Source organism: Aythya marila, assembly GCF_965140915.1.
Source record: "Aythya marila genome assembly, chromosome: 5".
Lineage (NCBI taxonomy): Eukaryota > Metazoa > Chordata > Aves > Anseriformes > Anatidae > Aythya > Aythya marila.
This window is the reverse complement of record NC_139046.1, coordinates 12,279,448-12,305,026: the sequence shown is the minus strand read 5'-3', so window position 1 is coordinate 12,305,026 and position 25,579 is coordinate 12,279,448. Positions and strand designations below refer to the sequence as shown.

The 25,579-nt window shown below is 37.9% G+C and overlaps 1 protein-coding gene across 2 annotated transcripts; it reads right to left on the bottom strand.

Moving 5' to 3' along the window:
• Positions 1-32: 32 nt before the first annotated feature.
• Positions 33-25,569, bottom strand: WARS1 (tryptophanyl-tRNA synthetase 1). Of its 2 annotated transcripts, none has more exons than XM_082760983.1 (11): positions 25,248-25,569; positions 22,447-22,663; positions 21,208-21,415; positions 14,683-14,791; positions 13,674-13,793; positions 13,007-13,189; positions 12,267-12,367; positions 10,941-11,053; positions 9,819-9,992; positions 6,694-6,834; positions 33-4,944 (listed from the first exon to the last, which is right to left on the bottom strand). In XM_082760983.1, the coding sequence occupies exons 2-11, from the start codon at positions 22,558-22,560 to the stop codon at positions 4,786-4,788; spliced, it is 1,422 nt and encodes a 473-aa protein (XP_082617109.1). In that variant the 5' UTR covers positions 22,561-22,663; positions 25,248-25,569; the 3' UTR covers positions 33-4,785. The 2 variants fall into 2 exon arrangements, with proteins under 2 accessions (XP_082617109.1, XP_082617110.1); XM_082760984.1 differs by lacking the exon at positions 25,248-25,569 and adding an exon at positions 22,762-22,780.
• Between the last annotated feature and the right edge of the window lie 10 nt (positions 25,570-25,579).

Genomic DNA, 25,579 nt, shown 5'->3' with positions numbered 1-25,579 from the left:
TGGCTTTTTTTTTTTTTTTTTTTTTTTTTTTCCAAAGTTACATTTTGATGGAATCTGGTTTTAATCTTAATTTGCTGGTTCTGGCTCAGGAGCAATGATGTTTGCTTTCTTCATTTTTCTCCCTGGGTGGTGGCATCTGGAGTGGGCTGGATCGGTTCCCCAATCAGAACCTGTTGGAAATGTGCTTTTTTTGGAGGGAAAGAGGAAAATCATTTTTAAAAATGAGTTCTCTTACTCAGTTTTGATGTCCTGGTGATCCACATGCACTTTTAGCAGTTGATAGCACAGACCTGATTACACTAACAGCAATTTTGCAGCAGACATGACTTGGCAGCTACCCTGGACACGGAAGAAAGGATCTTGTACTAGAAGGACAAGTTTAAAAATTTCAGATGCTTCTAGGAAAAAATAAAGGCAATCTCTTTCATATATAAACTTGTAAAAAGTTCTAGAACTGTCCTGAAGTCTAAGCCTTCAACTTGCTATTTAGACCTTTCCACAGCCATGCTATTGAATGATTATCAGGATTTTGGTCTCCTGAGTCTGTCCAGCTCTTGCAGCTGATCCAAGAGCAGGTTTAAGAGGCCAGACAGGTGCAGAGTATGTCACCTTTATAGGGAAGTGAAATGAAAGACCCAGCACTGAATCTGACTATCGCAAAGCATGTGCAGCCTCAGCAAGCTAGAATCTTCACGTATACCTTTACGATGTCAGCTCCAAACCTCCTTTATCTGAAAGTCCTTATGACAGAAGATTTAATTGAGTCCTAAAGGTTTGGAATTTCTCTTAAGATGGGTTCCTAAGAGACTACTAACTTCTCCTCTTTCTACAAGGGATGCATCTGAGTGCTGTCCTAGTAGGGCAGGGATTTATCCCAGCTCTATTGGGATGTTTTCTGGAATCAAGTTTCTTTACACCATATTATTCTCAGCTGACTTTTCTCAGGCATTATATCCTGTGAACAGACAGCAAAATATGCCTGTATATCAGACAAAACAACCATTCATTAATAGTCAGTGTTAATATCATCTATGGTCAACCTGAGGTTTGAAAATAAAATCTAATCAAAAATAGCTCAGATTACCCAATAGGTTCAAGCATTCAGATGACTAAAAATGCCTCTTCCTGTGGGTGTAACTGCCATACAGCTTGTTTCAAGAAGTAGGAATTACAGATGAATTATAAAATCAGTAGGAACAACAGTGGAACCAAGTGAGAGGAGCTGAGAAATGTGAGCCCCCAGGTATTCAGTGTCAAATAAAAGCAGGTTCTCACCTGGCCTGAACAAATACTGGATTAGAGGTAAGTTGGATCTTTAGACAACTTATTTCAGGAAGCTAACTGCTTGGAATCCAGTGTCCCACAAGCCTTTACTGAAAAAAAAATACACACCCAGGGTATGGCTGACAACCTGCTGTAGAGCAAGAACCCACAGTTAGTTCACACTGATATAAACTACCCCCAGGCAAAGGTATTGTCTGTGTAAGCACTGTAAACCCAGGCACATAAATAAGAACCGACTTTTGTTTAACAACATGACACAATGTACATATTGTGCAAATAACTACATATACAGCAAGCTGGGTGCTTGGCTTGGGGATTTCAGAACTTGGCTGCTTTATTTTCTGATTCCGTTGTATTACCTTGACCTTCAGCTACTCTATTTGCCTCTCTGATAATCACAGAACTATTTCTTCTGATATCCAGCTGAAGGCCAGCCAGCAGAATGAAGATACCACATAGCTCTCTGCATAGGCTATTTCTTTCAGTAACAAACTTGCTGGCTGTGAATAAAGAAATTTTTCTTTAGAAGTCACGTTTTGCTTCATGCCGCTAGTAGTTCCTGTTTTCTCTGACAGTGGTTAACAATATCCAGACGTGTTTCAGTATTCCTCTTAGTGACTGTGGAAGAGCCAAGTGAAGCTATTCAGAATCTGTGCTCCCCAGACAGCTGGAGCCCATTTAAGTGCAAGTCTTTCACACCAAACCTACAGAAACATTGTGGTAACAGGTCACATTGACCTCCCCTTGTTTCTGAGCTGGCTGCTGTACACAGGGAAATTCAACATCCAGTCTTCCTTGCAACCTGTTAGTCTTTGGATGACTGACCCTCATTACCTTACTCTGGGAGAAATTTGAGGTTTATCTGTTAAGACCATATAGATGGGGTTACAAGGCCCCCCTTATTCACTATTTGAAAGGCACTGGAAATGAAAACGATGACCAACTCTATGGGGTGACTAATTCAACAACTAAAAGGGAAGGAAGAGAGGTCAAAAATAGAAAAATAGAGTAAATTAAGCCTGTTAAAAGTTGAAAAGAAGAAAAACAAAAACAAAAACCAACTACCAAACAAGTTTGATACAGACTTTTATCTACATTTTTATTACAGTGAGATAAATAAAATATTACAAGTTGAGGAAAATGTAATGAACATTGCCTGATAACGTCATTAGACATTTCACCCATACATTTGAAGACTGCCTTGTCTTAACCTTTAAATACCTCTGGGACGTTAATTATAATTGCAGCAGATTTAGGAACTTTCCAAGACTCCTCAGAAACTGTCATTTCAGAAGCACATTTTGTAAGCATATGGCTTGCTTAGTAAACAAATATTAATTTTGCAATTACTTTCCTTTCTAAAGCTTTCAGGGCAGATTTTAACTGCTGTGTTACAAAATTGATCCATATACTTAATTAGAATAGAACACACTACTGCTTCTCCTACAGTGTACTTCCCCTTCCTGAGTAACTAAATTCCTAGTTAATGAAATAAATCTTGCAGGACAGTTCTGCATATAATGTTTTCAGGAAGAAATTTGCATTATGAGTTTATAAAAGCCCTTTAAAAGTCACTTGAAGTCTTATCTTCTATGCATAGCTTAAAAACAGCAAAGAGCAGACTGCGAGAACAGGAAGGTCATCACTGAAGTCTACAGTTACCACAAATTAGTTTATTTGCTACTGTATTTAAGAAGCTATTTTTATTTTCTAAGAATTGCACAAACACTTAAAAAAAATGCTTTTCTATTGATTGTTAAACACCTGTCAGCACTAAGATACTGTACCCATGGGTTATAGAGAGGTAGTGGCTGGTAAACGCTTACTTTAATATATTAAAGCTCATGAGATTAGATTAGTGAAACCAGGTCACATAAACTGTAATGAAAAAGACAAAACCTAGGCATTGATCTTTCCAGCACACATTTGGAACACACACAGTAGCGCTAAGCTTGCTTTGCGTTTCTCCCCTCAGTCCCTTGCACAAATATGATAACACTAGCAGTGCTACTTCATATATACAGCAGGCAGTTCCACCTCAGAAACACAGGCCGTTGCTGGGGAGGATGTGTGCATTGTGTTGCAGAACTGCTACAGCTGGGAAGGGAAAATAATCCAACACATTCTTCATGTGCTAACAGTCTGATGCAAGGTCTCCGAGTCAGTGAAACTTCTCCCTCAACTCAAGTGTAATCAGCTGACTTCAAGGGTTTACAGACTAAAGTGCATTGTTTATTTTTTTTTTTTTTTTTAAAGTATGCTGAAATCACTAAGTGTCTACTAGCCCCCACACTACAGAACCTGTTAATTTTTAAATCTTTCACACCTTATTCTAGTGCCTTCCTTATGTTTTAAATGATTTGCAAATACATGCATCAATACCCACCTGTATTATCAAAGGCATTTTTATTTGAGTTAGATAAGGCTGTCTGGGCTAGCAACTGTATGTTCTATATAAATAGAAGACAGATCTAATAGTTTCCATTCAGCACTGTACATACAGAAACAAATTAGCAAATGATTCAATTTTTTTCATAAATCATAGCAGACATTAAAGTTCATTTTAAGAAAGGAGATACTGAGATATTACATGAGGTATTTTAACAAAGTATATTTTCTCTCTTAAATACATCTTAAAACATAAGTACCCCTATCTTGACCTGGTGCAGAAGAACAGGACAGGGCAGCACTGTAAGTATCCCTGCGTCCAGCAGCAACTTCGTATTCACAGTATGATTTAACATCTAGTATTTTCATAACTAAAATTTGCATTTCTCTAATATCTTCCACTTGAGAAGATCAAAGAACTTTATAGCCTTGTGATTGCCTCTTCCCTTCAGAGGCATTCAGACCAGTTAAATAGCTGCAGAAACTGAAGTACAGTGAAATTTCTGTGACTTGCCCCAGGTCAAAGAGGAGTAAGATAGCAAAACCAGCCTGATTTTCATTCTCCCATGTTTAATTCACAGATCTCCATTCCTTCTGCATTGATCCATAAGTCACTGTGTAATCTGCTTTGTAACATCCGATTTCTTTGTGTGTGAAGCATGCTCCCAGTAGCCCCAAAGGACACGTAGTCTAGTAAACCAAGCAACACAAAAAACAATGGAGCTACCAGTTTGAAATATGACCTCTTAACAACGTATCTACAACAATTTACAAGTTAGACTTCATCATTAAAATGGCATTTTTATTCATATTTTCAACATGAAATACAATAAAATATAGTCTTGTGCTGACAGACATGCCTCACTGCAAGATTGGGTAATTCTGGCTTGTACAGATTCAATGCCTTTATTAACACACTTTGATTTTAAGTAGATACGAGTCCAGTTTTCAATTTTTCAGGTACTCTGATGTTCATACAAAGTAACTCGCTAAGAGCAATATTTATAAAGGAGTGATTGCAGGCTGTACATAACTAGGGAATGATCATATACAACAGAAGACAACAGTTAATCAATTTTGGTTCATTGAATGGTAAGTTACATAAGCATTTCTTCAAAATTCAAAAGCTAGCTTCCGTGGAGTCATGAATTGCTTCACCACTTCATCTGTGACCTGTTTCCGTCTCTCTTGATGAGCTGCTATCATGGGCTGCAATGTTTCAATAAGCACCTTCTTCAGCTCCCCTGTGAGCAATTCCCCACTTGTGTATGCCTGTCAAGAAAGTGTTGCTTGCTAAGTATGGTGCTATACAGAAAAGGACCTAGTGACAAATATTTCTTAAAAGTCTGGTCATGGCAAATGAAGATCTGGATGTCTTAAAAACAAGCACATGCCTTAAAAGATCATGCGGTATCACTCTGAAAATGTAACTTGTAAAAATTGCTTGTTGTGTTTTAAAAGATTTAAGGCAGATGGGCACTTTAATGTATGACTAATTATATGGAATAAATAAGATACATTCACAAGAATTTAACTGGGAAATCCTGTAATTATTTGCAGGAAACTGTTTTTCTCCCTTACATACCATTTCAAATAAAGAGTTACCCTAAGCTGGGCTCAAATTCTCATATTGTTCTCTCATCTAGTTTGGGTAAGGTATTAGATGTGACTGAAGTATCCTTTTTACAGGAAAGAACTCAGAATCTCTGTTCACAGGAGTATTCATATTCACAGTGGGTAAGCCACGCCATTGCTCTGCTACTGAAAACACTTCAGCTGAACAGGTGACTGGGTTCAGCCCTGGTTAGAAAACACAGCTGGGGCAGTTCAACTATGATTTGAAATGACAATGAACATGATAAACTTACTTCCCCTTGTGATTAAGCCATTTGTAATACTGAACTGGTATTATAAAATAAATAAGTAAAATATCTTAATAAGAATGAACTGTTTTAATTTCTGTTTTTATTTTTAATCTTTTTTTTTTTTCTTTTTCTCTTTCTCAATAACACTGATGTTGCTTTCTCTGAGTACCCAGTTCTGAGAGCCTCTCCCTGTGGTACTGTACTGAAACAGCTCCTCTAATGCCACTATAGGCACAAACTTCATGTTTTCTAATCTGATTCTGAGGCATCAGTGCTGTAAGCTGCTGGCTGTAGTACAGGCTTTGTACTGTAGCAGAGTTGTACTGATTTTGTTTCAATGGTTGGAGACTAATGGAAAATTGCTCAGCGTGTCAAATGTACAGATTTCCACAAGGAATTTGCAGCAGATTTCCAGGGGGATTAGTAGCTATCCAACCCTGTTCTTGTGTGCGAAAGAGCAGAAGGTTAGAGAAGAATCTGTAGCTCTTGCCCTTCTTGAAGCTGTTTCTACCAGGAGAAAGCTGATAAACCGATATGACGTGGGTACTATTAACTAAATATACTGCCTTCAAAAGAACATGTATTGCCTAGTATTGATATGACACCAAAGTTGAAGGCAGTGAAATGCCTTGCTACTATCTCTAGGGACTGAAGTCTGCCAAACAGGTTTAGGGACATGTAACTTATACAAAGCAGCTTGTGCTTGGGCTCACTTAATCAATTTCTCATAGTTATTACTGTTCTTTTGATGATAAGAAAAAAAAAAAAAAGGATCAGCAAGCTTTTGAAGCTGCTGAGTATTTAGGTACTTTACGGAACAGGCAGAGTTCATTATACAATTAAAAATAACATTAATCCTAAGGTGGAATCATTTAAAAATTTGGGAAGATACTGCTATATGGTGTTGGAAATCTTTATGAAAATACTTGGAAATAAAAGTTTTCTTAAAAAAAAAAAAAAAAAAAAGACAGAATGACTTGTGAGAAAGATGAACATTGCAACAAAAATACAGGGGTCTTCATATAAAAACTTGGAAGGAATGGAGACTGTAAGAATAACAACACAACTGCCTTAGGCAGGCTCATAGCAGGACTTAGTTACAGCCTTGTCATCACAGTAAGGAATGAATAATGCTCTCTTCAAGTTGGCTACTTACCTGCTTCAGTTGTTCAAGCCTGTCATCATCTTCGAGGAAAAAAGTCAGGTACATAAAAGACACATCAACATCGCAGTTACCTCCATACTTCCTGTGCTCTTCGATAGTATCTCTGCCTCCCGAGAAGGCATGCTTGTTAATCTGGAAAAATGCAATGATTTTATGGTATAATTTCTGCTAAATTGCATATTACTGTATTGTAAAGAGGTACATCACAATCCTCCAAATCCTCTAATTCAGGAGAAGCTGAAGGGTGTCTGTGACAAGTCAATGCAGAGCACCGATACTGGAGCAGGTAGGCAAAAGGCAGTCATTAGAAGTCAGCAGAGAAAAATGCTACATACATACTCCACAGGTTGTGGAGTATGCCAGACCAAAAATGAAGCAAAAATCAAGAAGAATCCACACCATCTTTTGTCAAAAAAATGCTTTTTGTTGAAGCTGTTGACTGTTGGATGGACTTTGCACTTATAGAAAATGTACTTTCTGTAAGAAGAAATAAGATATTCATCCCATTAAGAAATTAATTTTGAAAGAGATGAAGAAGGCCTGGAGAATTTTTGAAGAAATCCTAGAGAGAACCTAGCCTCTTTTTCAGGGAAAATGAAAACTAAAGAAAGCAAGGCTAAACACTACAAAACCCTAGCTAGAATGGCTATCGCTAGACAAATGCACAATTGTTCAGTCTAAAAATGGAATATTTACTGATTCCCACTCCCCTACTTTTTCTTTTATGCATAGCTTCCTATGGGCAGATGAATTGCACTGGTGAATATATTTTCCTGCTAATCCCACCCCCAGCTAATTCAGAAGCCACTGGCGTATTTTTAATTTTTTTACATGTATAGAAATCTCAGAGGATGCTAACTGTGCCACAAATACAAACAAAGCTAATAGCCAGGAAGAGGAAAAAAGCCTTCTTCAACCATAAGGTGGGCTTTCTTTGAATCCTGTATCTGTTCAGACATCAACAGCAACCAGCTAGGAGACACACACGCCTATGGAGGAAGATTTTACTAGTTCTGGTACTTAGGAACTGTTATATATTTACAATTTCAGAACATTCTTATTATCTGTATTATATAACACACATAATGTTTTTTTGATTCTTTCTAACTACTGTATGATGATGTTTTGTGGCAGTGAATTACAAAAATTATGCAGCAATGAATATCTTAAGAAAATAAAACTGCCACCTGTCACATTACATCTATTCTTACATTGTACAACAACCTGAATAGCTGTCTCAGAATCTGTAAAATTAAGATTTTAGATATTGTTTTGCACTTCCCCTCACCTGTTCCTTACTAGATTTTGAAAGGCTTTGTGTTTTTTTTTTTTTTTTTTTTCCTATACTCATAATCTTTACAGTTTCTTTTCCTACTAAAGTGAGAGGGATTAAATACAATAAGCCAGGTGAAGGCACAATATTGTTTTATACAAAATGTTTCCTACATTAATTTTGAGCTCATTTCTTACATATTCTGGCATTGACTTGAGGTTTGAATGATTTACCTGGTGATGTATTGATCTTTTCTCTGAATTATTACAGATAAAATAGTTGATTATAATGTTGCCATTCATCTCCTTTGAATGGATTTCCCAGAAGCTTCTCAGCCTTTTCCAGTAGCTACTAATTGTTCACCTTATGTTACCTGGAAGTTTTGAATCTCTCTACTTAGCAACGTACTAATGATCTGAAAAATGCTGCAAGCAGTAATTTTTTGTACTCTGCACTCTGTACTCAACACTGTTTTTAACCTTCATGCACCACCAGAAATCACCTCTCCTACTCTAATTTTTCATTTCTTGGCCATAAAAATATTTGGTCTTTCACTCAAGCACTATTTCCATAGTTACTTTATGATGGGCTTCAGAAGCTGAAATGATTCTCAGTTTGTCCTCCATTACTTGATGTTTTACAATGTGTTCAGGATTCACTCTTTATATTTTTTATATTCCAAGTAACTAGAATTATTTTGTTATTTTTCCTACATTTTTAAAGATAGCAGAAATAGGACTTATTTTAATTAGACATAAATCATCTTGGATCTCTTCACAGATTACTACCTATTTGCTAGGAAAAATGGAAGAATATTATCAATATTACCCCTAACAGCGTATCCTCTGTTCTGAGATTATAGATGCTTTTTAAAAAGCAACTGTGTAACTCTACAAATAATCTGCAATTTTTATCATCCAAACACATGAAGAATTCTAATTTTTGGAGTACTGTTTAATCAGTTTCTACATAAGATAATGAATTCTCATGAAATGACTGCAGAAGAATCTGACCAATATATGGGTTTGTCAACCACAAGACAATGAATCCAAGCCCACCTAGCAGAAACAACGTGCACATCTTTTTTCTTTTTGTGATTGATAGTTACTTCATGTCTGGTTACCTTGTCTATCTGTCTGTTTCCAAAACCTTTTTCTAATTTTTTTTTTTTAATACTATAACACATGAACTTTTGCAAAACCTAATTGTCTGACATGGGTTAAGAGAGATTTTCCTTTGAACTAAATGGGGCACTATGAATATACTCAGATAGGAGAAAATAGCCCTTCTAAAAGGTAGGTGAAAATCAAAATATTTATTTGCAAGTTTGAGGATGAAGTGCATGGCATCAGATCCACAAGCATTAAGGAAAGTCTGGAGTGTGTTCTAACTGCTATTGTGCAACACCTGGTGCTCCTGGCATGGAGAGGCAGTCAAAAGAAAGCTGTTTATTTGACTTACATCAAGAACTGTTAGATGCCAAAACTATAGCAACATAATGTTTGTTTCTAGTGCATGAGCCTCCACAGATCTTATTCTTAGACTATTACTCAGACCTATCAGATGAACAAACATGGTATTTCGTACATTATTCTATTGAATATTTGCACTGTTAGCTTAGTTAGTATGGCAAAAGATTACATTTGATGGTCTAGCTAAATTTGTGTAACTTGGTCAGCTGCTAAATTTTTCATTTCATTGCTTTGCGATGAAATGTATGGGAAAAAGGATGCCAAAACGTCCATGTGTTCAAAGGAAACATTAAAAATTTGCCATTGTAAACATGAGCAGCACCACTTCTATTTGTCATAAAGCTTTGCAATCTTGTTTTTAAGATCCTTACCTTTGTTTTTATTTGTTTGGGTGTATCAGTGAGGAAGATGGAGGAGTTGGGGTCACTAGCACTCATTTTTGTCTGTGCTCCTTGCAAGGCTGGGAAGAAGACCGAGTGCAGTAAGGCTGGTTTAGGATATCCAATTCTTGGTGCTACATCTCGGGTCATTCTAAAATAAGGATCCTGGAATAACCATCAATAAAAGCACAGAATAAAGTTGAGAAATGTGTTTTAAAGGCTGATTAGTGTTGGATTGTTTATGCCTTAACAGGTGGTCTCAGGAAAAAAAAAAAAAAGTAAGTCCCATAACCTATTTCCAATTCACAGACTTGTCGAATCATTGAGGTTGGGAAAGACCTCTAAGATCATCTAGTTCAACCATTAACCTAGCACTGCCAAGTCTACCACTAAACAATGTCCCTAATTTGGTCCACCCAGAGGAACAAACAAACAAAACCCAAGTCCCCCCCCTTTTTTCAGTTTCTGTAGTTTCACTGTACATTCTGACTCCCTCACTTAACAGACACATTTACAAGGATTTGGAGGTGGATACTGACCGAGATGGCAAGCTTTACCCTTTCAAAACTAGTTTAATGCTCAATACATCAGCCCTGCTAACTCATGTGCAAAAATCCTTTCCCTCCTCTGAGGAAGGTGCAACCCATCAGGCACCAGCAGGCCTGCTGTTGTGTTGACTATCCCACGACAGAGAAACCCAACATTCTGCTGGTGACACCAGCCTTGTGGCCGTGTATTAATTACCTGCATCTGCCTGTTCCTTTCAATATTGTTCCCTGGTAGTGGAAGGATAGAGGAAATCCCTATCCATGCACTTGGTCCTTTAATCAATTGCCCCAAAGCCTTAAAGTCCCTCTTAATTGTCCTTGGACTTCTCTTTGCTACTTCATGACTGGCGATGTGAAAAACTAATAATGGATAATTATTTTTAATGGCCACATGTTCCTCCATCCTCTCTTTATAAATCTCAGTTGTTAAGGTTTTGCAGCCTTTCTGACACATTATTCCAGTGCTTCTTTACTTTTACTGATAGAAGGTTTTTCCCTAGGGTACAACATAAATCCCCGGTGCTGCAAGTTAAGGCTCACTATGATGAAAATATGATTTCCTTACCTGATCAATAGCACATGGAATAAGACACTGTAAGTCTTCCTTGCCATTGAAGATCTGTGGAAATGATGAACTGAAGGATGGAGCTGCTTGAATAGCAGGAAAACTGATCTTTCCTAGAACACAACAAGTTTGGAAAAGGTGAGAAGTCAATATATGCAATGATAAATAGAGAGAACCTTTTGAAATATGTAAAATGCACACGTGAGTCATTTGGATACTCACTTGAAGACCAATACTTGTCTTTACCAAGCAGTATTGCCTCAGCTGAGGAAACCTTTTCATCTGTACCTTCTATGAGCTCAACAAACCATCAACAAACTAATTTAGGTACTAATAAAAAAGGGGCAGGCTGTGATCACAAAGATTCAGGACAAGGTTCAGCAACATATGCTTTTTATGCTTTTCCTTCATCACTGAATAATCTATCCTTCTCAGAAATATACTTGACTGCATCATTACTCTGAGCTGCTCTTTTTTTTTTTTCTTCTCACATTCTCTTTGTGAGAGAATTAGTATAGAGATACTTATCAGGCAAAGTCTCCTCTAAGATCTTACAACCATTGCTATATGCATGCTGCTCAAAAATCTCAGATGTGGTCACTTTTCTTTTTATATAGTACTTACTCACAGAGTGAACAACCTACTTCCTCATTAAAATCCTCTCAGAACAGCAAGTAGTAGATTTTTCCAAACATGGAACGAAGTCATTAATACAATACCAACATTTATTAGAACACTGGTAAGGCAGAAACAGGAATCTGTTTTTCAGCTACCATTAAGTCTAAAAAGCTGACCAATTATTGGTCAGAGAATGATGTTAGCACTCAGGAACACCAACGTTTTAATGCCATCATTGACACGGAATCTTTCTTTGGCCAATATGACAGAAACCTCCAATCGCAGGGAAGTAAATGGAAGACAGAGTTACCTAGCATCATGACAATAAGGCTTTTGAGCACTCCTTATCTTTTCTCACATGTGTATGAAAAGTCTTCTACTTTTGCAGTAGAAATTTCTAGGAAATACAGTTGACTATAGCTATAATAGTTCTAAAAAACAAGAATTATTCTCTCTTCTGATCATTTCAACTTCTGTGTTTTGCACTTTGTTGTTATTAATGCTACATCCTAGGAATTTCACTGTCAAGCGTTTTCTATACTGAAGAAACCACAGTAACACCCTTTTAGAATCAGCCTAGAAGCATGGATCTTGTTTTTCCCATCTGTTTCATGAATGGCAGATAGCAATCTCTTCAAATGGTTACTTAAATACTGCCACAGAAAGTAAAAGCAAGGATCACTTCCAGTAACCCACGTTATTTCCTACCAATGCAATCACTGTCTGTAAAGCCAAAGATTCCTTTCACTTGGTTAAACGTAACATGCTTCTGAACTTTGACAATGTTTTTGTAGAATCCCATACTTGACCTGTGAGAAAGAAAATGGAAAAACAAAGTAAGAAGAGTGGGAAAGCACAGAAAAAAGCTTTCATTCCAAAAGCTGAGAATGTTACAAAACTTGCAGGATTGTTTGAGGGCATTGTTTTGGTCTTTTTGTGGCCCATGGAGATGATAATGAGAGGATTTTCTAAGAAGGCAGCTCCAACAGAGGTTTCTTTTTCTTAAATCTTCTTTAAAGTTTACTCAAAGTTCAAATGATAATCTTTCATGCTGTTAAAATAACTGACCATAACAGTTGATGAAATGCCTTTAGTTAATGCAGATAAAGTACAAACACATCTCAAAATTTTGATGCCATCTTAAAATCATCATGCAGTTTTCTTGGCGGTTTAGGTATTTTTACATTTTAGCAGCTTTAAATTTAAATTACAAAAATATATTAAGTCCTGCACACACAAGTATTTGTTTATATATTATACAGAAGAATGACAACAGGATATATATAAGATGTTGAACAGCATAAAAACTAATGTTTCTCCTTTAAGTATTGTAAAGCTTGTCTTGCAGCTTTCAAATCTAGATAATTAAAACACTGTTGGCTGTCAAAGTAGAAGAGAAAATACAGACAATTTTTTGTTTTTGATGCTCTAAAGAAATTTATACTTACCCCAAGTAGTCTAAATCGGAAAAGATAAAGGTTTTATTGACGTCAAAACCACATGCAATTATATCTTTTGCATTTTCTTTTGCATATTCATATGCCTTCTCAGTTGTCAGATCTTTCCAGAGGTACTTCTCATCGTCAGTTAACTGTATAACTAAGGGAACATCAAATACTTCTTGCAGCCACCTTATAAAAGCAGAAAAAAATTTATCTCAGAATAATTAAAAATAAAAGATATTTTAGCCACACACTTAAAAATATTTTTATACATTTAAACAAAAAGATATACAAAGGACCGCACCATATACAGTTACTTATGTTTATGTGAGCAGTGGTTTCATACAGATTATAAAGACAATTTACCTGGAAAAAAAAAAAAAGACTCACACTCATTTTCTGTACATATGTTAGCAGTCACCATTTACAACTTGTGTTTAAGAAAAACAAAAATTCTAAGGAGTACCATCAAGCTTCAGGTGCAAGGAGAAGGCTTTATGCTAATACACAGATTATGATCACATTAACGAAATGTTAAGATTGCATTGTTCATCAATATTCACCTCAAACAAAGCAAACTCATTGCAATTTATCATTTGGTTCCCTAAGCAGCATTCAACATTTCCTTAGAAAAAAAAAGTTTTGGTTAATGAAAATTATAGAAATAGCTTACTTTGTGAATATAAATGGGATAAGATGACCAACATGCATTGCCTGAGAGGACGGCCCTCTGCCTGTATAAAGGTAAAAGGATTTCTTATTTTCGTAAGCATGAAGGATTTGGTCCATATCCCTGAAGAAGAAAAAACAAACAAAGGAAAACATGAGACAATTCAAAGAATTTAAGAAGAAATATCTTCTGCAATTCTTTTCAATTCAAAATTCAAGTGCTTTTAAAGCCAAATGTATTAATAAGTGAAATATAGTATCTTAAGTGTCCTAGAAATATATACATGTATATATTTAATTAGTTTTCTGATTGTCTCCTTCAGCCAGCTTATGAGGAAAAACAAAGAGAAATTTACTTAACTGGATAATAATTTCTAAAGCTTCATAAAACAGAGCTGGGAATCATTTCCCAAATAAGGCGTTATGTTAAAGTAACCTGGTTGGAATGGTCTGTGGTGGAGGTTATGCCCTCAATCATGCTCAGGCACTTACTTGAAAAGCTCTAGCCGCCAAAAGTCTATGCATGCTAACAACTAAACAGTGTAGATGACTGTCAGGCTGGTGATTAAGATTATTCCCTGAGTCTTTTTTATGTAACAAGAAGTATAGGTCCACAAGCCATGTGGACCCCTGCTGAAATCAGCAATGCCAGCATATGAGACTTGGGGTTCTTTGCCAGACCAAATTCTCCATCTGGCTGTTTACATACTGGCTCAAAATGGAACCTGTACAAAGCAAAGATTCCCTGCACACTTCTCCCTCTATTTAGGATAAGTGAAGACATATCAGACAAAGATGCATGTACCCAGAAAAAACAAAGTGGTTCAAGTTTTGACAGGGTAAACCTGGAGTAGTTGCTAGTTTCAATTAATTCACAGTTGGTTTACCTTGGCGTAAAGAACATGGTCTTTTGCTAGTCAGAACAAATGCTCACAGAAAGCCTATGAGCCCAGTAATGCTCACAGAAAGTCTACCTAATCTTGCCTTTTTGAGTTTTAATGAGAAAAACTCACCTGTGAGAAAAAAAGATTCCTCTGCGTAGAAAGCGGTGAGGTTTTTGCCCAATAGCTCTTTCTATTCGATTGATCAGATCTGTGTCAATTTTAGCGCTGCCAAACCGAACTACAATAATAAAGTATTAAAAAAGAAAATAAAATTAAGTATAGCATAGCTATGAACAGATCTTGCATTTACCAAGAACATACCAATGCAGCCTAGATCAAAAAGAACATCTTTAAGTTTTAGGAAAAATGTAAAATGGCTAGATTTTCCTGATTCTTCCCTGGAGTCCCAGCAGTAGTCCCTGATATTAACTCTATGCTACCAGGCCCAGTCTATTTACTACCTCCCCATTTTGCTTCATCTATGATTAATTATAATAGCAGTCTCCTTATACAAGGAGTATGCTTATTCAGAACAAAAAAAAAAAAATTCCAGAGAAACATATTTAGGTCAATAACTTGGCCTCCATAAATCAAAGGATAAGAATGGCTGAGAGGCTCTAAATATTCCTTTCTTGATGTCTGGATTTTCAGCCCTCAAATCATGTTTTCCTCTTTTCAACCTCAAATGCTCTTCTCTAAACTTCATTTTTCTTTATATTGCCATGATTACAGACACTGCTCCCCTCAAGAGGCTTGAAAAGGTAATGCATAATACCCTTTACTGCATTCACATAAGACATTATTTAGAAAACAGTTTAGGAAATCAGCTGATTAAAATAAAATAATATTTTCAGAGGAAGTGATTTCATTCAAGAAGGGTTTTGTCAGACAGAAACAGCAGCATTTTTTTCCCTTTGCAGTTGAAACTGAACTGGGAAAATCTTTTATTTTTTTTTTCATTAGAGCTTCTATACTCCAATCCCAATTCCTGGACCCTAATAATCATGTCAATTCTCCGTGATTTTGACTTGCTCAAAATGATCTAGACAGGAATCTACTCTTTCCTAATATTTTTCTCTACTCAGCATTAGAACAACCTGCAGTATTAGCTACTGGGATAGACAAACTAATCAAGAGAACGAAATAGATAAAAAGTACATTTCTATGTATATAATAATCTATATCTGTCTGTTAAAAACAAACAAACACAAAAACCAAGCCTTTCTGTGGGGATGCAGTAATTAACTGAAATGTTCTTCCAAAGACTGGTACTTCTTACTAGAGCAGGTGGACTTCTGATGTTACATCCTAGCAGGTGGTAATGATCCTTAGCTGGACAGCATAACAATTTAGACCACTGGATAACAAAAAGAGGTTGATTCCAACTGGAGGCAGAACACTTTCAGTGCACTGCCTTGGGAATACAACTCATTTTACACACAAAATTAATCTACAGGGCCATCAAGGAATACTGAATACACTTGGGGTAATTTGGAAAGCCAAATATTCAGATACCCTTGGCTTATTATACAGCCAGACTACAACAATCTCTTTCTCAGAGGAGGAAAAGAGGCTTTCCAACCCTTCACAGCACAGGTTCTCAAAGCACAGCATGGAGGCTAGTATTAGTCCATCAAGGCTTTGTATGCATCTCAAAAAGGATTATTTAAGACCATGGCTATCCTAATGCTTGAGACTGCAGCGCTCAAAATGGATGGTTCAGAAGACTAAGCCCAACATGTACCCTAGAGCACTGGGATGCTGAGAAACAGTACAGGGAGTTGCCCTCCTACAGTCTGGCTGAAAATTGGGATGTGTGTTTAATGCTGTACTTTGCTAGGTGAACTATTAAATGAACTGCTGCATAAACAAAAATCAGGAACTCCCACTGAAGGAAAGGCAGGAGAGACTCTTGACAGGAAAGAAGAATAGTAATGCATCCAATTTGAGCATCAACTTGAATATGTTTCTGCAGTTTCAGTCCCTTTCCACCTATTCAATTTTCTTCTAGAGTTACTGGTTGTGCACAGTATTAATACAATGCTTTTTACATAGTTAGTACACTTAAAGTTACATGAATCCATTACTAAATGGGAGGGAAAACAAGACCTCTTGTCTCCCACTGGATAATGGTGAACAAATTCCTCTTGGCAACTGTCCGTTCACTGGAGGTGGCTCAGGCGGGATAGCACACCAAGGAAGCACCAGGCCCATCCACTGACTCATTAAAATAAGTGCCACTAAAGAAGATAAATGCTGGTTCATGACTCAGCAAACACCACTTTAATCCATATGTCTTCTGAGTGTTTCCAAATGTGCTTGTCCCAAGCAGACCTTAATTGCTGATTTAATTTCTGCCTAACAAATAAAATGCATTACAAAGTGCCAAAGTAATTGTAATTTGGATGAATGCTAAATAGAGACCAAATGAACATGAAAAATGTTTGATTCAGCAGAACAACAACAAATGGCAAGAGGCTAATCTTACAGAGAGAGGTTCTGGAGTCTCCCTCCTTGGATATCTTCCAAAGCCACATGGACATGGTCCTGGGTGACCTGCCACAGGTGGCCCTGCTCGAGCAGAGGGGTGGGACAAGATGACCTCCACGGGTCCCTTCCAACCTCCACCATTCTGTGATTCTGTGATAAAGAAATCATGAGAATGCTGAAGACTAACTGAGACTAGCCACCTTGGAAATATCTATGTTATTACAGAAAGTGATTAAAATTTGATCACTCTGATATTACATTTGATCTCTCTGATATTACAGAATCATAAAATGGTTTGGGTTGGAAGGGACCTTAAAGATCACCACCCCCCTGCCATGGGCAGGGACACCTTCCACCAGACCAGGTTGCTCAAAGCCCCATCCAGCCTGGCCTTGAACACCTCCAGGCATGGAGCATCCACAGCTTCCCTGGGCAACCTGTGCCAGTGCCTCACCACAGACTCAGTGAAGAATTTCTTCCTAACAGCTAAATGAAATCTCTCCTCCTATAGTTTAAAACAACTCCTCTTTGTCCTGTCGCTATCCATCTGTAGAAAGTTGCTCTCCACCTGTGTAGAACACTACTGGAAATCCCTACCTAATTGTATTAAACATTAACAGACTGTGTGACTCCCTTTTCTTTGTCCATGTTAATCTTCCTTGTTAAAAAACTGTGTAGTATTTGACAATATATTTCCTCTAATGAGGAAGTTCAGCACATTTTAAACTCTCTGTCCAGAAAGAGATCTGCCTTCCTAACCAGCTTCTGAGAAGGACACAGAGCCTGCTTTTGATCTCTAACTTTTCCCAAAAGACAGCTTTACTCTTGCTACATATACGGAGTACTGAGAGGTGCCATTTTCAAGAGCAAATTTACATTTGCTGAAAATTTATTGTGTATTTGTCCTTTTTGCCATTGCTTGGTTATATTTGCATACAAATAGTAAATTATTATTTTTCTGTTACTACATTAACTTTACTGACCAGGCCAGTCTTGATAATCTTTGAATGGCCATGGAAACTGGGAGAGGCTCCTGCGGACTGGAAGAAAGCAAATACCACTCACACCCTGAAAAAGTGCCAAGAGGAAGAATCTGCTTTACTGGAGGCCAATCAGCCTCACTTCAACCTCTGGGAATGTGATGGAGCAAATAAACCTGGACACTATTTCCAAACGTTATTAAAAATGTGAAGGTGAGTGGGAGTAGTCAGCATGGGTTTATGAAAGGGAAACCATGCCAATCCAACTTATTAGCCTTCTGTGATGATATGATGAGCCTCGTAGAAGAGGCAAGAAAAATGAATACTGTTTATCTTAATTTCAGTAAGGCTTTTTATACCATCTCCCATCTTATTCTCACAGTCAACTCATGAAGACTGGACTAGATAAGTGAGGTGAACCGTAAACGGGCTGAATTGCCAGGCTCAACCAGTTTTGACCAACAGCATGAAATCCAAGCTGGAGCCCTGGCGTTAGTCATGTAGTCCTGGAGGTTAATATCGGGGCCAATACTGTTTAACAACTTCGTTAATGATGTGGACGAAGAGATAAGAGTGCACTTGCAGCAAGTTTGTGGATGATGCATTACTGGGAGGGGTAGCTGATACACCAGGTAGTAGCACTCCTATTCAGAAGGACCTCACCAGGCTGAAGAAATGGACTGAAAAGAATCTCATGAAGCTCAACAAAAGAGGATGTAAAGTCATGAATGTGGAGAGCAGTAACTCTGTGTGCTGGTACAGGCTGGAAAGCAGCTTGGAAGAGAATGACCTCAGGCTCCTGGTGGACAAGGAATTGAAAAAAAGCCAGCAACATGTCTCTGTGGCACTGGAAGCTCAACGGCCTCATGGGATGCATCAGGAACAGTGCTACCAGAAGGTTTAGGGAGCTGATCCTTCCCCTCTATAATTAGGGGTGAAAAACACCTGGAGTGCTGGGTTCAGTTCTGGGCTCCTCAACAAAAAAAGAATCCAGACATACTAAAATCAATCCAGCAAAGGGCCATAAAGGTGAAAGACTTGGACCGTCTGTCATATGAGGAGGAGCTGAGAGAGCTGGGATTGCTTACTGAGGAACAGAAGGCTCGGGGAGGAGGAGATCTTATCAATGTGTGTAAGCAGCCGAGCAGAGGAGGTGGGGGGAGTAAAGGAGATATATTTCATATTGTGTATATGGTCAAATGCGGGAACAGGTTGCCCAGGAAGGCTGTGGGTTCTGCACCCTTGAAGATGCTCAAAATCCTACTGGACAAGATCCTGAGCAATGTGCTCTCATTGACTCTGCTTTAAGCAGGGCGGTTGACTAGATGATCTCCCACCAACTGCAAACGTTCTGTATCACTTGCGATATTGAGCTCACTGAAGTATTAGCATTGTTAACATACAGAGCTCCTTCTGACTTAGCCCTCTGCTCTCTTCTCATGCTCAAAACACAAAAAACCCACGCATTCTCTAGGGATGTTCACCTCTAGCACTTAACTAACAGAACCTTTCTTCCCAGAATATCTGGTTTGGTGCACAAGCAGGCACTTAAGTGTACATCCAGGACAACCATTTGAGAATAATACTCCTTTCAATCACACCATGCTCTTAGCACTTTCATTTCTTCTATGCCTGAGTTAAAACAAACACACTGACAACTTTATAGGGTACCACTAGCATATAAAAAGACTGTAGGTGGCACAAAAATTTCCTTTATTGTAAGAGCTATTACATTAAGCTCTTGGACAATACTTTGTATTACTGTTTTTAAAAGGAAAGAGCAAACAGTATCTGTTGCATTTCCTGGAGTGACTAGCATTCTTCTCTGAATAATTTTCAATGTTTCCCTTAGAATAACCCGAATGACTCATCAACCAAATTCCCCAATCCGTTAGCAGTGTAAATAAAGAAGAACTGGTCTAACCCTCCAGTGCTGAATAGGTGAAAAGGACATACACATACACAAACGGGTGCTGGAAGAAAGGATACTGCTGTCAGGTAGAATAATAGCATTACTTTAGCTAATTGATTTACAGTGAAGTCATACTAGCCATTCTCAAAAAGACTTTGAGACTGTGCCAACACAAGTATTGTACTCTTTCCACTATTATACAAGATTTAGAACTGTCCCCAAGGAAACAAAAAAGCCTTCTTCACATCTATACAGGTAATGAGTGATCTTGTCCATTTCTAGATTCTAACAATTATCTTTCTTCCTTTTCCCCCACTCGACATGTATCTTTCTCTGTACACTTCCCCCTTTCTAACTTTTCCTTTCTCCTACTGCCTTCTGCAGACTAAGCCAATATACACACATCACGTACATTTGATGTGATCATTCAGTAACATCACACTGAGTTAAAAGAACGCTGACACTAACAACTGATCTCCCAAAAGCAAACACATGGTTACCACCACATAAGGGTGTATGCTCTATGTTTGCTTAACAGCTTGTTTCTCACACCAGCCACATACAACTGGTACAGAATTTTCACTGAGGTACAAACATTTCATTAAAAAGCAAAAACAGTAGAAATTAATGAATAGTTCTTTCACCTATTTCTATGCCATGGACTCAAACTGTAAAAATAGGCTATAAAACAAGTAACAAAGTTAACTAACACCCTGTTTCTTAAATTACAGAACTTGGCAAGTTTTGTAGCTTGCTTATCTGAAATATTTTCTATTACATACATTTTTTTTTGGCATGAGAGATACCTTTTCCATCCCAGCCAGCACGGGCCTGTTTGATAGTGTGCCTGGTGAAGGTGTCATTACACTTACAGATTTCTATATTACTTTTGTACCATCCCTGCTCTCCCTAATGCAGAATGCTCTAGGCTCTAGCTGTTCTGCACCACAAAAACTGAAGATACACATACCCATTCACAATGTCTTGATTCACGTAACTTCTAATAACAGGACTTATGTTAAAAACAAACTGATTAAGATTTTAAACTGAAAAGTTGTTTGCAACATGTTTAAGTCTTCCACAGGAAATCCCTTCCTGGGACATTTTCAACCTCTACAGCAAATTCTTTAGACACGAATGCTAACATTAAACACAAACTGTTATACGTAATGGTGTTGATCAAGGTTTGTTATGATTCGCTATGTACTGTTTTTGTGGTCATTATGACCACTGTGCATAAATTCCTTAGAAGCAATGAAGAAAGAGCTGTACCTATCAGTTTGTCATAATCCACGCCTTTAGCATTTGATGTCTGCACCGTCCAGGGGTCCACGAAATCGTCATCCTCTTCTTTAGTTGTACCATTGTTTATTAGTGCAAGGTCTGTTGGAGGTAAGCCTGCCTGATAATCTTGTCCTGTTGTTGTTTTATATGACAGCTTTAACGATAACAGCATCCTCACTGCTGCATCTATTTCATCCTGAATAAAGGAAAAACAGCTGTTTAACTTGACACAATTGAGATAGACAATTATATGTCTCAGTCATCCAAAATGCTGTATCCATGGTTTGACTTGAAATGCATTACTCATAAGCTCTAAGCTTTTATTTATATGTTTGCAGCATCACTGCCAAAAGTAAAAGTAAAGAAAATAGCAGGTGCCAGTTTCCTAACCAGCAGAACTTAGGACATCACTGGCAAGGTATTTAAAGTACCTCTGTTTCACTTCTCTTATTTTTGCCTGAAGGGAAAAAAAAAAAAAAAGCCTGTTTTTTGGAAGGATAACAAGCTCAACATTTTAAGCACAGATTTCTAAGATACATGGATAACAGAAAAATACAATAATTTACTTTATAATAAATGTTCTTTTAGTGGTTTACCTTAAGATAACATATCTGTTACAATTCAATGACAGACTAGAAGACAACATTAAATTCTTCACAACTTCCACTGCTATGACTTTTTAAATACAAAACTATTGTAACATCTCTTACAAGGAATAAATGCATCAAGTTTTATACAATGGCTAGTTTCCAAGGCTTAGTTCCCACATGCAATCCACAGAGAGAGACTATATGAAACCTGAGCTCTCTTTGCCAACATTGCAATGACAGAACTGAAAATTAATGGCAAATTACTACAGGAAGATTAAACAGGGACTGTTACAGGAAGACAGATTTGTTAAGGTGTACGATAATGCTCCCAGTAAGATTTAAACAGAGAATCTAAAACCAGGGCAGAATGATAATGATATAAACTTCATTTGAAAACCAAATACCTTGGATCCCATTATGTAGCAAAGCAACTGGCTGAAGCAGGCCTACAGCTCTGTTCTTCACAACTTTGCTCTTGCTAATAACTATCTTTGCTAAGTATTAAACATAAATATTTTAAAACAGGATTTTTTTCTTACTGTAATACAAAATAGATCTCAGAACAAGCATTCTTCAGCACTCTTAAAGACAGACCTAGTCTGAAAAATGGTGAGTTCAGCACACGGAATGGAAATACCTTTGGTGCTTTTCCTGCTTTCAGTGCTCTGACTTTCTCTCCTTGTTCAGTTACTCTTTCAAAAAGCTGAAGTGGACTCAGGGATTTCAAGTCACAGTTTGGACTATCAGCCATTTTGCCACAGTGTAAAAGATCTTTTTATTTACAACTCAACTAAATTCAAGTTCCAGTCTTTTGGCTTGTAGATTCAAAAGCGCAGCAGTGAAAACTAGAAGAACTGTAGGGGGAAAAAAAAAAAAGTTTTATTCTTTCATATACATGCTGAAGGTTAGCTGAGTAAAATAAGAACATAAAAAAACGTCATTGACCCCATACCTAATTCTATTAATATCAGATTGATAAATGTAGGAACTTCAGCACAGCGAGCTGCAGAGAGCAAGCAAGTTTGATATTGACAAGTAAACAAGACTGATACTGACTGATATTGACAAGAGCACCAAATAAATTTACAGATCATTCCAATGTTGTTTCTAAGTATCCCATGTAACACTAGAACACCTTTTCAAAAAGGTGTCAAAGTAACTAAATGTATTTATGACTTAGAGCACCTGACTCCTGATTAATGTGTTTGTACTACTTCAACCCTGTCAAATTTTGTTCCATAAAAGCTGAATGATCAAGAAATTCTTATAACCATTATGAGGAATTTTATCTTAATTTATGCAGTAGTCTTTCAACTCATAAAAAGGCATACAAGAGAAAAGCCTTGTCTTTACTGCTTTCCTCCAAAGGTCACAAAACTGATGATCAGTGAGAAATGCTGCTTTCTATGAAACGATCAATTCTCAGGTAAGCAATAGTTCCTTAAATTTACAGAATATTTGGTTTTCAGCAGTACAGGTCTTTAAAAGACATTTAGATTTAGAGCTTAGCAATATGGTTTAGTGGAGGACTTGTTAGAGTTAGGTCAGAGGTTGGACTCGGTGATCTTGGAGGTCTCTTCCAACCTAGAAGATTCTGTGATTCTGTGAAAAATAATGCTGGAAGATGGCTTAAGTCTGAGAATAACACAGCAGCCTTTCTTATGTCCAACACACACCTTAATCTCAGAAGCTTTCTAGCACTTAGCGTGCCCTTGCTTCCACAAACGGGCTTCTCTCTCAGGCTAACAAAGATAATATTGTAATGATTAACAATGGCGTAGTCTGAAAGTTTCTTAGCAATCTTTTTTTTTTTTTTTTTAAATAATTAATACCATACAAGACTCTGGGAAATTACAACTGCATAGTTTACAGTAGGCTAACACAGAAAGTACAGGAAGTTAAATAATGCTCTTAAGAAAGTGTAAGGTTTTGGTTACCAAAGGCATTAAAATCAAGGTTATTTTCACTCTACATCAGAAACATCTTGATCTTTATCCCTTCAGTTATAATCTAAAACGCATTTATAATCTAAAAAGCTCTCTTGTACTTAATTTTAATGAGTACATCAAACACTTCTTAGTAGTTTCCAAGAGTGGAAAACTCCTGCAATATGGACTGCATTGAATTAACTTATATTTTACTATATATGGCTTCCATAATGGTACCCCAGGAATGTCTTCCTCCAACTTTTCCAAACTTACCTGATATATTGTCTTTAACTATTCTCTGGTCTAAAAAATAGACTTTTATTGCTGTCTAAGAAACCTGGTGAATCTGTTATCAGCCTGCCATGAGTGAACACCTTATTTAAAAAAAAAAAAAATATTCACGCTCAGCGGCTTCCTGTACTAAATGATGATGCCTTTAGCAGTACATAGGCTCTAAACCATTTTTTTGAGTAATAATTCAAGCATCTGAATGTTTAGATATTTAGAACTGTAGATAAACAAGCAGCAACTTAATACAGTAAGAGAGAATTTTAAAACCATTACGATTCTGATTTTGCCATATTTACATACAAGAAAATACGCGTTAAAAGACAATAAGGAAGGAACCTATCTGAAAAATAACACTGCAAGTCAAAATGCAGCTATCTCAAAGCAATGAATATGCTATGTTGTTTTAACAACAAGGTACACAGAGATGCATAAAAGAATTTAATAACACCTGAGGCTGATAAAATGAGATAGCAGTACAAATCCTAATGAGAAAAGCAAACTGAGAGGAAAAAAATTCTATGGAAAATATCACTGCAATTTGGCCAGCGTGGCAAAGTGCTGCATCACAGTCTGAAGTGGTTTCATTATGCAACCACCCAAGCTATTGCATGGGGTTTTTCTTGAGAGGAAAATGACATCATCTTAGCTCACACTGATTCTTAAATTCCCTGCACTATAATCAGAGGTGACAGTGACAAATTAAAAGTGCAAACAGCTGTATGTTGGAAATAGCATCCACCCTGGGCACTCTCTATCGTGCCATGCCCATGAGGGAAGAGCTCTGTGCCCACGCAGAACCCTGATGACTTTCAAAGGATTTTGTACATCCAAAGGGAGCTAGCTGAACGTTCAGAGACTAAAACACGTGTTAGAAATCTCTTCGTCATTAGGGGAGAAATATGCCTCTAAAATATACGTAGTGGTACCCATTAACGATTTTATAAGAAATGGAGTTGTGAGCTCAGTGCCTTGTCATCTCCCACTTTCAGAAGGAAATCTGGAGAGCCTCCCCAGCACATATTGGTCCCTTGCTGAGCACGAAACACGAATAGATGGAGTTTAGAGGGTCCATATTCAGCCACAACGAATCACAGAAGCATATGGCTCCCCTTTCCCACCATTAATACATATATAAAGAAGCAGGTGACAGTTGCATTAGCGGCTGAGCACGACTTCACCGCGTCCCTCCCACAGCACAGCCAGCGCTGAATACACTCACACCGCCTTTACTGAAATCGCCGCCGTCAGAAGCCTCCGCGGACACCTTGCGCGGGCCTGGCTGGGGGCTACGCCGCGCTGAGGCCGGGGCGCCGCGTGCCGCGCAGCTGCGCCATTCCCAGCGCCCGCTCCGGGAAGCCCCGGGAGGAAGGAAGGAACCCGCCGGCTGCTGGGCGCTACCGGGCGCTCAGGAGAGGCCGTGGGGCAGCGGCTGCTCCCCCCTGCCCGCCCGCAGCTCCCCGATCCCGGCCGATCCGTCCCGACCCGAGCCGCTCCGAGCCGCTGCCGCCGCTCCCGACCCGCTCCTGTCAGACGCGATCGTGTCACAGCCGC

Bases quoted from the DNA above. Each gene is read 5' to 3' on its own strand.
- WARS1 (XM_082760983.1), bottom strand. From the start codon at position 22,560: ATGGCTGATAGTCCAAACTGTGACTTGAAATCCCTGAGTCCACTTCAG. The intron at 13,794-14,682 runs GTGAGTTTTTCT...TTTCTTCTTCAG, and splicing joins GGAATCTTTTTTTCTCACAG to GGATATGGACCAAATCCTTC. The intron at 6,835-9,818 runs GTAAGGATCTTA...GCATTTTTCCAG, and splicing joins CCAAACAAATAAAAACAAAG to ATTAACAAGCATGCCTTCTC.